Source organism: Talpa europaea (assembly GCF_964194135.1).
Source record: "Talpa europaea genome assembly, chromosome: 15".
NCBI classification, from domain to species: domain Eukaryota; kingdom Metazoa; phylum Chordata; class Mammalia; order Eulipotyphla; family Talpidae; genus Talpa; species Talpa europaea.
In genome coordinates, this window is record NC_140083.1 from 37620231 (window position 1) to 37635864 (window position 15634).

The 15634-nt window shown below is 41.1% G+C and overlaps 2 protein-coding genes across 17 annotated transcripts in view; one reads left to right on the plus strand and one right to left on the minus strand.

The window, feature by feature from the left end:
- GRIP1 (glutamate receptor interacting protein 1) overlaps positions 1 to 8050 on the plus strand; it is a gene marked incomplete at both ends in the record, with an annotated part of 674847 nt that extends 666797 nt beyond the window's left edge. For all 16 annotated transcript variants that reach the window (XM_084256509.1, XM_084256515.1, XM_084256502.1 and 13 more), the window contains 2 exons: positions 6251 to 6397; positions 7826 to 8050. In XM_084256509.1, coding sequence (XP_084112635.1) covers positions 6251 to 6397; positions 7826 to 8050 — 372 coding nt within the window. The remainder of the gene's footprint in view (positions 1 to 6250; positions 6398 to 7825) is intronic.
- Positions 8051 to 13313: 5263 nt separating this feature from the next.
- The window catches only part of HELB (DNA helicase B), a gene marked incomplete at both ends in the record, with an annotated part of 30076 nt that continues 27755 nt past the window's right edge, over positions 13314 to 15634 (minus strand). The window contains one exon of the mRNA XM_084255898.1: positions 13314 to 13418. Coding sequence (XP_084112024.1) covers positions 13314 to 13418 — 105 coding nt within the window. The remainder of the gene's footprint in view (positions 13419 to 15634) is intronic.

Sequence of the window (15634 nt, forward strand, 5' to 3'; positions counted from 1 at the left end):
AGAATGAACATTATTCCTCTTTTCTTGAACCAACTGTACCGGGAGTGACCAAACAGCACTAATTGAAGAAAGGGAAATTCTTTAGAGAAGAATTCTGGCTAAATCAAAGTAAACAAACAAAAAATGAACTCTAGCTAATAAACATAAAAGATTAAAGGATTAGAAAAGATTTTCATTTTGCAACACCTAATGAAATTATGGATTCAGAGTCATCGATGGATGACGATTAAAGATTGATAAGGAACCTTACAATGACAGATTTAGCTGTCATCACCTCAATCCAAAGTGGGACAACTGGACCCTGAGTCACGTGATGTCAGAAGCACACCTGTGATCCAGCCCTTCCCTTCCCTCTCAAAACCAATCCTGACTCAATTCAAGCATCCAGAGCTAAGGCCCGTTAAGAGGGAATGTGGGGGTAAAAGACAAAGGAAACCAGGGCCTCCCTGGTGGCACAAGGAGTTAAGACACAGCACTATGAAGCTGTCTGCAGCCACTGCAACACGAGTTCAACACAGCCAGGGGGCTACCCAGATGGCACAGCAGACCTCTCCTGACTCACCCGCTGCTCCCCCAAGCAGTGCATTTCAGTCAATCCTCCTGTTCTGTGCCCCACTCTGTCTCTAGTGAATCCTCTCATCCCCCCCACACACACCTCTGGCCTGTACCCCAGCTCTCATATGCATAAATAAATAAATCTTTAAAAAAAAAAAAAAGACAAAGGACACCATTGCGCACTAAGTCCACAGAAGAAGAAGATCGGTATGTGCTCTGGGGAAGAGAACATTTAGAAAAGTGTGGACATGTTGGGATCCCGATTTGAACAAACCAATGCTAAAAACCAATTTGAAACAGTGAGAGAAAATTTTTTATGGACTAGGTATTGAAATAAATCAAGGAATAAGTTAATTTTGCAAATGAGTTCATGACAGCGAAGCTGTATAAATCATCTTTATTCAGAAAGTCACACTAAGGTGTGTGGGAGGGAGATGTCCTAAACTGCATGTTCCTTAAAATACTCCCCCAAAGAAGAAGAAAGAGTGGATGAGGGTGGCAGCCTCTGAGTGGTGACTGGATCTGAGTGATGCATATATAGAGTCACTGCCCTTAAGCTCTTGAAAATGTTAGAAATTTTTCATGGAAAAATAGCTTTCTCTGATGTCCTCCCTCCTCACCTTATGAGAGCAGGCCAGAGCGCTCCTGTCCTGTGGACTAAGGGAAAATCGTAATTATAGACAGGCCTAAAAATTCTCCACTGCCGATGTCAATTTGGAGGGGTGTTGAGTTCAGAGAACAGGGCCCTTGGGTTTCACCTCTGAGAAAAGTTTCACCAGAGCTCCTTTTCAGTGGCACACAGTGAGGCAGAGATTGTTAATTATACCTAAAGAAAAGGAAAGGCAAGAGATTACATGCACAGACACAGGCAGGCAGATCTTGCCAGTGCAGAAATTGTGCTGGTATTATTATTAGTGTTCTTTTTGGGAGGGATTCCTCCCATAAAAAACATGCATTCCTTTGTGGAATTGTTACCTGTTGTTAAATTAATCACCTGTAGGGTGTGACTAGGTTGATTTGTAAGAAACATAAGAACCAGCGATTCCCTACAGTGGCCTCAATCTCCACATCCCACCTCTGGTCTGCGCCTCCAAATACTTTCTATAGCATCTGATACCTGCTATGGCAGTTGGAGCCTAAGGATTTTTCATTTCTGTGGCTGGTTTAAAGACTATGTGAGTCATTTCTACCCCCACCTCCAGTTGCTGGCCTTGTGACACCTCCATTCCAAATTTTCTACTCTTACCCTCCATTAAGCAAGGAGGTTTGGGGGTTTTTTTTGGTGGGGGAGGGAACCCAGTCTTCATTTTATTTTATTTTTTTAATTAAATCTTTTTTTCTGCAACCATGTGCTAGGAAAAGAGACTGCCCTGTGGGGAGATCCAAGCTTCACAGTCAGAACCACGGGTTTTAAACCACTTCTCTGTTGCTTGCTAGCTTTGAGCAAGAGTCTAACCCTCTGCACTTTCATTTCCCTGTTTTGGGTAAAGAAAATAATCTCCTGTACCTCTTAGCCTACTTTATTCAAGTACCACCAGCCTTATAAGCAAGAAGTCCACATCTCCCAGTGGAGGCCACGCCACCCCACCACCCTCCCTTTCCAAGAACCCTGATCCCTCTGCTCAGAGGTGGGGCAGGCCTGGCGCCCATGCCAGAGGTGCTATAACCTCTTATGGCCACAAGGTGTCACCATGGAGCTTTGCATGGCCCTGCCCCAGCCACTGCCACCTGCAGCCTGGGCCTGGCTAATTCCCCGCAGGGCCCTGAGGCAAGAGGGGGCAGGGTCTAGAAGCAAGAGCGTGGTGTCCACCCTAGAATTAAATCCCTTGTAAGTTCACACTCAGCACATCGTGGCCAGTCCTGACTGGTTCCAAACTCAGCTATATGGTATGTCAGAACCTCTCATTTCATTTATTCTAATATACTACTACTAGTAATACTAATAATAATTCATAACAATGTACTAATAATAATTCATTTATTCACTTATACTAATCTTACCACATGGCAGGTGCCATCTTAGGAGGTTGGGATTTATCAATGAACAAAATGAAGATCTTTGACCCCCTCAAGGAGCTTGGTGGGCATCTCCCACGTACTCCCCTAAGACTTTTACCTGAGACCAGGTCACCAGCGAAGACTTCTCCCTTCCTGATGAGTTTTGCTGGGGGAGTTTTGCTGGGGTTCACTCATTCAATCTGAACCTACATCTCTTTTGCATCATCAGAGTGCATGTCTGATGAAGGACTCAATTTCTACATGCACACACACATCCGATCTGTTAGCAGGCAGACTAAAGGGCATCTCCAGACCCCCAAATCTGCCTGCTTTAAATGGGTTGCACCATATGCGACATAAAAACAATGCATACCCTAGTGCATAAGAGCTTCAATAAAAAAATAACTAATGCAATTAGTGTGCAATAGAGAGAAGAGAAACTTAAAATAGTTTCCCCAAGAAACAACCAGTCACCCATCCCCTCATGGGTAAATGCCAGGGTTGCTTCAAAGTGTGATCACATCCTTGGTACAGGTCCAATGCCAAGAAGCAAGTACAGTTTCTTCTTCACGTGTCTCTCTGTTCCAGGTGCCTCCTCCAAGTCTCCTCCTTGTCGTCTTTCCTCTCTCTTCTCAGCGAAGCCCTTTCTAGCTTCCCCTCGCTGCTCAGCTCCACCCTTCCTTAGAAGATGGGGCAGGGAATCTGGAATTTCCCCTTTGTATGATTATTACACTGTTACAGTCCTACAGTTCACTAGTTTATCTAGAAGTGATGCTTCCACAGAATTCAAGTCATTTCAGATTTTAAGACTTTATACATACTACGTCATTGAAATTCGGGACTCTTACTCATCTTTCAGGGTTGTTAAGATTAAATGAGGAATCTTTCTGAGTCTAAATTCGGGAATACTATGTCTTGTTCACTGCTGTATCTCCATCCTTACAATAATGTTGCCACATAGCAGGGCACGTGCAAACACACACACACACACACACGTACAGCGATGGAATGAAACTGCAAAGAGTGTCATCTCACTAAATGTAGTTCCTTTGCTTCCTTTTCCAGCACATGATCTGTGAGCTGACTCATGGAGCAAATTTAAGTGTGCTCCAAGTCACTCGGGCTGCAGTCCGTCTAGTTCTAAACTTTAACACGCTCCCGAGAGATGTGAGAGTCTCCGGTCAGGACCACACTTTAGGTGGCTAGGCACTTTTTTCTTAAAACAAAGTTGCAACAAAATTAAGGCCCCTTTCTTCTAGTTAAACTTGTGGGAGAGAGGCCAGTAGCAGTAGGATGTTGATGTGCTTTATCTCACAGGATCTGAGATGTCTTGAATTATAAACACAGCCTGATTTCAGACATTTTATTTTTCTTTTTTAAAGATTTATTTTATTTATTTATGCATACAAAAACTGGGGTACAGGCCAGAGGGGCAAAAGGGTGAGAGGATTCACCAGAGACAGTGGGGAACAGAACAGGCAGACTGACTGAAACACACTGCTGAGGGGAGAGGGGAGCAGCAGGCAAGTCAGGAGAGGTCTGCTGCACCATGTGGGTAGCTCCCTGGCCAGGGCTCAAACTCCTCATGCTGCAGTGGCTGCTGATAGCTTGATAATGCTGAGACTTAACCCCTTGTGCCACCAGAGAGCCCCTGATTTCAGAGATTCTAAAATATGGTTTAAAATTTTAAAATTTTAAAAAGTGTATCTAGGACCTGTGGAGTGAGGTACCTGTAATGCTGAGTGAGCATAATGGCCCAGTGCTTGGAGTCTGGTGTCAGACAGACGCAGCCCCCCCCCCCATCCATTACCTACAGGACCATGGGCGGAGTTCTCAGCTCCTATAACGTTGACTTTTCTCACCTTTTTAAAAAAATATTTGTTTATTTATGCATGCAAGAGCTGGGGCATAGGCCAGAGGTGTGGGATGAGAGAATTCACCAGACACAGAGTGGGGCACAGAACAGGTAGATTGACCGAAGTAACACTGCTGAGGGGAACAGCTGGCGAGTGAGGAGAGGTCTGCTGCGCCATGTGGGTAGCTCCCTGGCTGAATGGGAGATCGAACTCGTGCTACAGAGGCTGCGGATTGCTTTATAGGTTGCATCTTAACACCTTGTGCCACCAGGGAGACCCTGACTTTTCTCACATTTAATGTGGCAGTACCCACTAGAGCTGCCTGGTGGATGGTATTGACCCAGCTCTATGTTCAGTAAAATAAAAATCCACAAACTGACCGCTTTTGTATTACTTTCAATATATCATAGCTCTTTGAAGTAAAACTGGGCATAAAAAATAAAACTGCTGTAAAACTTTTAATCTTCATCTTTTGCCCTGTATAGCTTTGAACTTTATACCATTTTACAACAATGCATTCATGTATCACTTGTACAGACATAAAATACATTTATTTTAAAACCAGTAGGATAAAACAAGTAACTCCCTCCCCCAAAGAAGTAAACCCAATCATTACTTGAAGTCTGCATCAGTTTGGGGGAGGCCATCAGTAGACTTCTGGGAAAATAGTAGCCTGGTACAGAGTTAAATGAGCATAAAGGGCTGAGTAAAAGCCCCTGACGGTGTCCACCATTGTGAGCTCAGTGAATATTACTTCTTGTTTTTTTTTTTTTCAGATTGATTTATTTATTTATGCATACAAGAACTGGGGTGTAGGCCAGAAGTATGGAGGGTAAGAGGATTCAGCAGAGACAGAGTGGGGAGCAGAACAGGCAGATGTACTGAAATCCACTGCTGAGGGGAACAGTGGGTGAGACAGAAGAGGTCTGCTGTGCCACGTGGGTCAGCTCCCTAGCTGGGGATGGAACTTGTGCTGCGAAAGCTGTGGATAGCTTTATAGGGCTGTGTCTTAACCCTTTGCGCCACCAGGGAGGCCCTCAGTGAATAAGTAATCTTAGGATGTAATAGGGACTCCATCGGCATTTGATGACTGTACATATGATTTCATGAAAGAACCTCAGACCAACTCTTGCGGGGGGTTAGGTGAGGAAGGAGGATTGGGAGATGCTTTAAGGGCAGCAGTTGCCCTCAGGTGCAGACAGCGCCAGCTGAGGTCGGCAGCTTAGAAGGTAAATGTCAAGTTGTTAAACCCAACCCTGGACAAGTACTCAGGGAGCTAATCAAGCCAGACCTCAGAGCCAGGTGTTTATTACAGAAACACTTTCAGATCTTATAAGTGGTATTTTGCCAACAGTGCTGAGGACCTGATTGGGTCCACTAGCAAATAAAGTGAGACTCCATGGTAGTTGCTCAGAGGACAGGGATATGCTGGGCTCTGTACCCAGCACAGCATCAGGCAGGGGTGGGCAGCAAGGAGAGGCTCTGGCTGGGTCCCTAACTGCTCCCAGCACTGTGGGGATGGTGGGGTGGGGGGGTGTGGGGTTCCATGAAAACAGACCTCAACCTACCTGTGGGGAATTCTTACCTGTTTACCTGCTGGTTGTGATTTTGAAAAAAGACAGGAGTCCCTAGCAGTTTTCTTTTTTCCAGTTGCAGGTGGGACTTCACAAATTCCAAAGATGTTCTAGGGAAAGGGAGAAAGCTGCAGGGTTGTGGGCAGCTAACTTATTACAAATGCATTGCTTTTGAAATTAGTTTGCAAAGATCGCTTCTCAAAAAGTTTCACAAGCAGCAGCCTGCAGCCTAGCTAAATATCTCCTTCGCATCACTTTACTTCCCAGGTGACCTTGTACAAGGGCTCTGACATGGAGGACTTCGGGTTCAGTGTGGCAGATGGCTTGCTAGAAAAAGGAGTATATGTCAAAAATATTCGCCCGGCTGGCCCAGGAGATCTTGGTGGCTTAAAGCCCTATGACAGACTCCTGCAGGTAAGACCTCAGGTGGAATTTTAATTAATTTAACTGTTCAGAGTCTTACTGAACCATACCCACCCATCCTCCATTGCCTGTTATCCTATGTTGGATGGAAGCTTTTTCCTTTATGGAAGTGTTTGCCTTTGGTAGAATTTACCTACTATTACAAACACCCGTGTTCCTGTATATGTTCTTCAGCGATTATAAGCTTCTTGGAAACAGGGCTAATGCCTTCTTCTCCCAGGTCTCATTACACGGGTGCTGCTATCTCAGTCTTGAATTGGGGTTTTGGGAGGAGGCCCGGAGTCTGAGGACCCCCGAAGGACTCTTTCTAGGTTCTTGTCTTCAGGCGAGGAAAGAATTCAACATTGAGGCCAAAGTTATAGAAAAGCAAGAGATTTATCGATAGACAAGCAGAAGAACAAGAAAGCTGTCAGAGCGGAGATGGGTCCTGAGTGGATAGCCACCGAGGGAGCAAGAAGCAGGTGCTTATATGGGTACAGTAGGCAAGGATAGGCGATTTGGCCTTTGGGTAGCTCTGTGTTGTGTCTTTTGCTGATTGGTTGAGCCCACGGGGGTCTCCTAGACTACCAAGAGCCACTGAGTTTGCCCACGTTACCTGGCCTGCCTTCCCAAAAGTAGCTTTGGTCCACTGCTGGAGCACTGTGTTACTGTGTTGTGTTCTGGACATTTCACTCTTTACTAGGTTGGGGTAGGGGGCTCCTTCCTGGGCCCATGATTGTTTCTCAATCAAATCGATAAATCAACTTAAGGCACCTGGGCTTAGGGGTGCCTTCCTGAGTCCAACCTGTTGTTCTTATTCAGAATGATAAATGATTTTGGGACACCTGGCTGGACGTTTGGGGTACCCTGTTCCTGTCTACCCATACCCATATCCTAACTTCCTCATTCAGAAGCAGTCTGTAAATGAATTTTAAAACATGTTGGCAAAAATTAAGAAGTGAAAGTTGGCAAGCACATGGATAATCTCAGGATGAGGACATGGGCATCCTTCTAGGAGAGGTAGTTCGGGGTCTCGGTCAAGAGCATGGACTTCTAGAATCAGCCATACGGCCAAGGGTCACATCTTAGCTTGACCACTCACCAACTGCTGATCTAAGGCAAATCTGTCAACCACTCTGTGCCTTATTTTCCTCATCTGTAAACTGAGAATAATATTCAACACTTCACACCTGCCATCAGTGAGGTCATCTGCTCAGCATGGACCTCTGGGATGTCTTCTCTGCTCTCAAGGATTTTACACTGTAGCAGCAGAGAAGAGGTAAACCAATAGCCACATTTCAGCATTAGAGTGGGACAGACCCCTCTCTACAGGGTGCTTGTTAAGTACCTTCAAGAATTTACTGCACCAGAGATGTTACTCTGGGTTTTGGGACATGGTCTATGGCAAATAATTCAAAATGGCCCTTCTTGATCTTTCAGGTGAATCATGTCCGAACAAGAGACTTTGACTGCTGCCTTGTCGTGCCCCTCATAGCAGAATCTGGTAATAAGCTGGACCTGGTTATCAGTAGAAACCCACTTGCTTCACAGAAGTCTATAGAACAGACTCTACCCGGAGAATGGAGTGAACAGAACAGTGCTTTTTATCAACAGCCTAGCCATGGTGGTAATTTGGAGATACGAGAACCAACTAACACATTATAGCAACGCTTTTTATAAAGCAGGACGAAAGACAATATCTATACATGGTGCTAAAAAAAATCCCTTTAAGATTTCTGTGACCTTTGAAGCACAGATAATCACGCGGCATTAACTGCAAGCACAGGGGTCTTTTAAATCTCACTCACGGCTCATGTTCACTTCCCTTTTCAAGTTGAAGAGGTTTCTTTCTTGGTAACCACTCCGGTAGAGGGCAGGCAAGTCCCTGCCAAGCCCAATGGTAGAGAAAAAGTAAACTAGGTAGGCCACCTCTTCCCACAGTTACCATCAGAGGACATTTTTTACAAGTTAATCTTCCTATCATTTTTTAAAAAGAGAAACGTATGTTTGAAAATATTCTCTATGATCATTTCCTTAATTCACTTTGAAATCAGTTTCTTACTCTGAAGTCATGAGCGTAAGAACTGGATCAAGAAGGCTTTTCATAAAGCTGGCTCTTCTAGGGGAACTAGAGTTTGGTGAAGCGCTGGGGCTGCTGCTATGGGAGGGGGAAGGTATAAAATTAAGTTACTTAAAATGTTTCAGCAACGATGCACGTAGGAGACCATAATAGGTGGTGGTAAATGTTTTGCCCAAGTATAGGAATGATTTTAACTAAGATGTATGCTATTCCCTATGCAACAAATTATCAAACAGGATATGTCTTGTGACCTGTTTTTTTTTTTTTTTTTAGGACACATTTTTAATAGCTGAAAATCTCTGATAATTAGAGTGGTTAGTAACACTGAGAATTAGTTATTTTTAAAATTCAAGACTAAGAATTTAAGAGAGAATGAAGAGTCTATTAAATGAGGTTTATCTTAATGGTAGGCAAATCAAACTCATACTGCTTGACTGTTTTGAAAACTGGTTATATTGAGGGGTGTACAGCACATGTACTTATAAAAATGACACTGGACTATCTTTTGTTCTGAGCCATGCCTCTTAGTGAAATTGTAAATACATTTTCCACAAAATGCATTGCCAATTATTTCCATCCCTCAAAGCAATAAATTGTGACAGTTGCTTTTAATGTTTGTCAGCAACTGTTTCCATTTGTTCAGATATTTTGAATAGTTAACACAATAATTGTTATTTGGTGAATATAAAAAAATAGATCTGTATATTGATTGTAGAATTCCATACTGAAATGGTTCTTTTCCAAACATTTTCATTTTGGTCAATAACTAAAACAGCTGCTTAGGTAAAGCATTTGAACACTGTGTCCTTTGTTCAAGGAAAAAGCTCACCTTTGTTTTTGTGCAAAAAAATATGTTATTTCAATCATATTTCAGAACCACCAGGGCAAGAAAGTATAAAGCAGAATCATGTTAAGAAAAAAAAAAGATCATGAGTCACTTAAATATGTATTTTTATTTGTAACAAACAAGTATTAAACTGTAAAGTATTTTTGTACAAATTTAATACTTTAATAGCATGGTATTTATCGTCTATGTATGGTTTTGGGGAATTCAAAATTGTTGCAAATATTTGTATGGAAAAAAAAAACCCTCTACCAAATGGAATAAACAGTGATTTTAAAAGCCAAAAAAAGAGGTCATTTGTTTTGTTGTTGCCTTGCATATACTTCAGTGTTTTAGACTGAGTTCTACACAGTTAGTATTTGTGTAGGAATCTATTAAAACCAATTAATAAGTTTAGCAAGGTTGCAAGATACATCAGTATACAAAAACCAATTGTATTTCTATACAGTGGCAATGAACATTCCAAAACTAAACAGACATTTTTTTTAAAAGCTAGTAAAAGAAGTACAAAACTTACACTGACTACAGTGAATCGTTGAAAGAAACGAGAGAAGACATAAACAGGAAAAGATCCCAGGCCTATGAATCAAAAGTCTTAAGATTTAGATGGCAATAACCCCCAGATTATAGATTCAACACAACCCCCATGAAAATTCCCACATGCTGCTTTACAGAAATTGACAAGCTGATCCTAAAATTCACATGGAAATGTAAGACACCAAAAATAGCCAAAAAATATTGAAAGAGAATAACAATTGGATGATTCGTGTTTCTTGATTTCAAAACATACCACAAAGCTAATGAATCCAGTGTGGTGCTGGCATAAGGATAGATGTATGTATAGATCAATGGAATAGAATGGAGAATCCAAAAATAAACTTTCACATTTGTAATTAATTGATTTTTGACAAGCATACCAAGACAATCCAATGGAGAGAGAATTGTCTCTTTAATAAGAGATAGAGCTGGAACAACAGGATATCCACATGTGAAAGAATGAAGGTGGACACTTATCTCACCACATATAAAAATTAATCAAGGAACTAAATATAAGACCAAGAACTATTTAACTCCTAGATGAAAAATAAGAGGAAATCCTCATGGCTTTAAGTAGGATTAATTTCTTATATATAACATCAAAATCATGAGAAATAATAAAAATAGATTGGACATCATCAGAATAAAAATTTTGTGCTTCAAAGAACAGTCAACAAAATGAAAATAAATTTTAAAGAATAGGGAAAAATTGCCAATGTTTCTAATAAGGGACTTGTATGCAGAATAAAAAAACCTCATATCTCAGAATAAGAAGAGATTTATTAAAAATGGGTTCTCAAGGATGAATGCTTGAAACATAATGTGATAATGCAATGCTACTTCAATTTAAAAAAATTAAAATCGGCAAAAGCTGCACAGACATTTCTCTGAAGAGGACGTACAAATGATCAGTAAGTACATGAAAAGATGATCAACATCATTTCCCCTAAGGAAAATGCAAATCAAAACTACAAGGAAGTACTATTGCTCATCCACTGGGATAGCTATAATCAAAAAGTCAGATAATAAATGTTGGAAAATAAATTTAGAGAAACTAGAACCCACACACTTTACTGGTAGAAATATAAAATGGTACAGATGCTTTGGAAAATGGTCCAGTAGTTCCTGAAAAGATTAAACATAGTTACCATATCACTCAGCAATTTAACTCCTAGATATTGTACACAGATGTTCATAGCAGCATTAGTTATAATAGTCAAAAATTAGGGGGAAAGCAATGTCCACCAATTGATGAATAGATAAATTCAATGTGCTATCTCCAGACAGTGGAACAGCATTTGGGAATAAAAAGCATCTTTCTGCCTCATTACATCACTGAAATCAAGAGGGATCCCCTGCAGTTCTAATGGACCCACCTGCAAAAATTCAGCCCAGGGTTCCTGATTTTACAACAGCTCACCCTGATCCAGAAATTCAGCCTCAATAAATGCCAACAGTGTTTCCATAATATAGAAATGGCCAATGCTTCAAGTTCAACTGTGTGGTCTTCCTTGAATGGATTATCCCAGACATCTCCCCAATAAAAACAATAATACTAGCTCTTATTATACATAACTTTTTAAATCTTTTAAAAAGAAAGATAGGAAATACTGATACACACTACAACATTACGTCTGAAGACATATGCTAAGTCAAAGAAGTCAGTAACCAAGGACCACATACTGTATGATTCCATTAATCTGGACTGTCCAGAGGAGGCAAAGCAAGAGAAAGGAGATTCAAGATTTTCTAGGCTGGAGGGGATAAAATGTACAGGGCTTCTTCTTGGAGGTGATAAAAATGTTCTAAAATCATTTGTGGTGTTGGCTAGACAACTGTAAATACACTAAAAACCATTCACTTGTCCACTTTGTACACATTAAATGGGTGCATGTATGTGAATTATATGAATAAGGCTATTTTTTAAATACTGGGATAACAGATAGATGTTTGTCCTCTTAACTTTTTCCTTGACCATTTAACAATGAGAGAACACAAATTTCCACAGTGGAATTATTCAAAACATGTGTCCCCAAATAAGTGATTATGACATGATAGAAGTATTAGTTAAAACTACAGTGGTAATCACACTGCAATATACAGGTGTATCAAATCAACACAATGGATACTTTCAATTCACAGTAGTCTATGCCAATTATATGGCAAATTAAGAAAAAACAAAACCAATGTGTTTCCAGTTCAGAAGAAACTTCCAGGAAAAAAGGGCCAGGTGAGCTGGGCCTGGGCAGCAGCGATGGAGGGGCGATAGCCTTGTGAGAGGACTACTTTAAGAAGCCACAATATCCTGGGATGTGTGTCAATGAAAAGAGCAGCAATTACAGTCACTGCTCGTCCATTGGCTAAGATCAAGTGAAGAGGTGCAATTACAGTTATCCTTTACCATTGCTTCAAACCACTGGCAGGCATCATCCCCAAGGATCATGGAAATTTAACAAGACATTAACGTCAAAATACTTCCGACAGCAGAATCTTTTCAAAGAAACATGTAATCTCTTTCCCCCTCATTTGTGTTCAGTGCTACCAGTTCTCATGATAACAGATGTTGACATCATTAGGTTTTCTCTGATCAAATGAATTTGAAACATCTGTACAATACAAGCACCTTAAAAATGAAACTTGAGTGACAGACATCCTTTTATCTTGATACTGTGAAGCAACGAGGTTCCTTTTGTGTTAAGTGGAAAACAGACAAATTAAAAAAAAAAATTTTAAATATTTGCTTCCCCCCACCCCCTCAGATTGAATTCCCATAGAATTTCCTTCCCCAATGCACCCGTGCACCATCACCACAGTCTCCTGTTCTCCTCCCTCCCTCCCGCTGATCCCTCTCCCTCCTCCTCCCCTGCAGGATGTCTCTGATTTATAATCGTCTGTTTTTGCTTTGTTGTGTTTTATACTATTACTGTATTTTTTCACACTGATGTCCTTTTTGGTTCCCCTATATTCCTGCTATAAGTGAAACCATTTGATATTTTTCTTTCCTTCTGGTTTATTTCACTGAGCATAATTCCTTCTAGCTCCATCCACGTTGCTGTGAATGGCATGAATTTATCTTTTTTGATTGCTGAGTAATATTCCATTGTGTATATATGCCACATCTTCTTGACCCAGTCATCGATTTTTGGGCATCTGGGTTGTTTCCAGGTTTTACCTATTGTAAATAGTGCTGCAATAAACATAGGGGTACGGTTATTCTTTTGAATCAATGTTTTTGTGTCCTTTGGGTAGATCCCCAGGAGTGGAATTGCCGGGTCATATGGTAGCTCCATTTTTAGTAGACTGAGGAACCTCCAGACAGCTTTCCATAGTGGTTGGATCAGTTTGCAATCCCACCAATAATGTAGGAGAGTTCCTTTTTTACCACATCCTCGCCAACATTTGTTGTTGCTTGTTTTTTTGATATGTGCCAAGGAATAGACAATTATTTTGAATAATCCGAAATAAAGTTAAGTTTCTTGATTGTTGGTAGGTTTGAAAAGTTGCTTGGGGCTTAAACAATTGAGTCTCAAATTCTGAAGTCTAGAAGATACTTGTGGAGATGATTCTTCCACCTGGAAAAGAGCAATAAAAATAAAGTTAATTTTGTAAAAATGTAGTCCGTCTACCCTAAGCACCTCTAGTCTCTTTGCTTTTGCAAAAAGACATAATACTTTCTTCGCACCCCTTGGGAGACCTGAACAGATCAACCAGCTGTCAGTTTCTAGTAGGATCCTGGCTGCTTCTGCTCCCTGTGGTGGTCCAGCACCCAGCTCCAGGACCAGCATGTAGCAGTGCATACTGGTTGAATGAATACATACAACTAATTCCTACAGGTGTAGACAGGACCCACCCCACAATCGAGCAGTCCGGTACAAAATTTAAATGTGGGCCCCTTGTTCAAAAATTAATTTCAAGATGACACCACAAAAATTAAAGCAAGTGGTGTGGGTCTTTCTGAGCACAGAGTCCTGTCCACCAGCTTTCCCAGGCTGCAAGTCCACGATTCCAGCCCTGAGCACCGTGAGACCAAACTCAGCCATGCCACAAGCGTGCACTTGGCACCACTAGTGAGCCCCAACCACAAGTCAATGGACCAGGATGGTCATGAGGAAATTTCACCACCATTGAGAAATGCAAAAAATAAACATGGTTCAATTAATCTTTCATAATACCAAGTCTTTTCAATTTAGGGGACAGTGATGGTTGATTTTGTGTGTCAACTTGGCTAAGCCACAATATCCAATATTTAGTCAACTATGGTTCTAGATGTTTATGTGAAGGCATCTTTTAGTTTAACATTTAAATTAGTAAAGCAGATTACCCTCCATAATGTAGGTGGGACTTAACCAATCAAATGAAGGTTCTAAGAGAAAAAAGACTGATCTCTCCCTAGAAAGAGGGAATCCTGCCAGCAGACTACAAAGTCAACTATTTTCTGGGTCTCCAGGCTGCTAGGCTACCCTGAGGGTGCTGGACTTTCCTGCCTTTACAATCACAGGGGCCTATTCCTTAAAGCTAGATACACAGATGACTGATTGATCGACTGATAGAACTACAGACACAAGGAAGACTATATTCAGGGTTTTGTGCTGGTATTGTCCTAGATATTCTTAGTGTTAAAATGCTATTTTTAAAACTCTTGAAATTACTGTTTTATATAAAATTTTAGAATGTTTACACATTTCTATTTTAAAAGGGACATTTTTGTTTCATCTATCGTGGGGCAGGGGTATAGGTGAAAAAAAAAGATGAATATTTTTGTACCAAAGCTATAAATCCATAGAGAAGCAAAGGCTTTCACCTAGGAGGGGCTCAGGCATTAGTATTTGTACAATTTCAGTGCTGACTGGGTCTTAAGTAGCCATGCGAATGTGAAGGAAGGCTCTGTGGGCAGTCCTTGTCCCTAAACTTGATCTATTAGAAATGACACATCTCAATGCAGTTGGAAGTCTAGAATTAAGGAAACATAAATCCCTAACTTATCAGTCCTGAAGCTTTGAATTCAAGTTTTATTTCTAGAGATTCCAATAAATATCACATCTGTAAAGAAAACTTATTTTCTAAAGTAAGAGCACTTCGTGCATCAAGCAGTGACATCAGCCAGCGCCAGACAGCACCCACCATCACCCTCTGCTCATAGACATTCTGTCACATTGGCCTCAGCCAGAAGAGCTCTGGCAAGCTCAGAACTGAAGGTGGATAATGCTGCCATTTTCTTTTTGTGTGACCACCTGAGCCATAACCTACACAACCCAAGTTGGTGCTAAGAAATACAAAGCAAAAAACTTTTAGAAAAAGAATCTTGGACTCCCTAGTGGTCTACGGGTTAAGTCTCAGTGTTCTCATCTCTGTGAATTGATCCCAGGCCAGGGAGCAACACACAAGGCACAGCAGACCTCTCCTGTCTTTCCTGCTGCTCCCCTTAGTAATGTATCTCAGCAGATCTGCCTGTTCTGCTCCCCACTCTGCCTCTGGTGGATCCTCTCACCCCCCACACCTCTGGCCTACACCCTTGTTCTTCTACAAAAATAAATTAATATTTAGGAAAAAAGAAAAAAAAAAAAGAACCTTTCTTTGGAATTGCCTCTTTTTCTGCTCTGAGTCAAAAGTCTTATTTATCCCCAAGGTCTTTGCAAGAGATAAGAGATTTAATTTCAGAAAAAGAAGTTTTGCAGAGGTAGAAATTTCCATATCAAAGAGCTGATCTGAAGTATAGAAGGAAGCTTAGGATCAGAGGCTCCCACTTCCAATAAAAAAAGGAAAAACTTCCTTTTCCACTATATCCGCT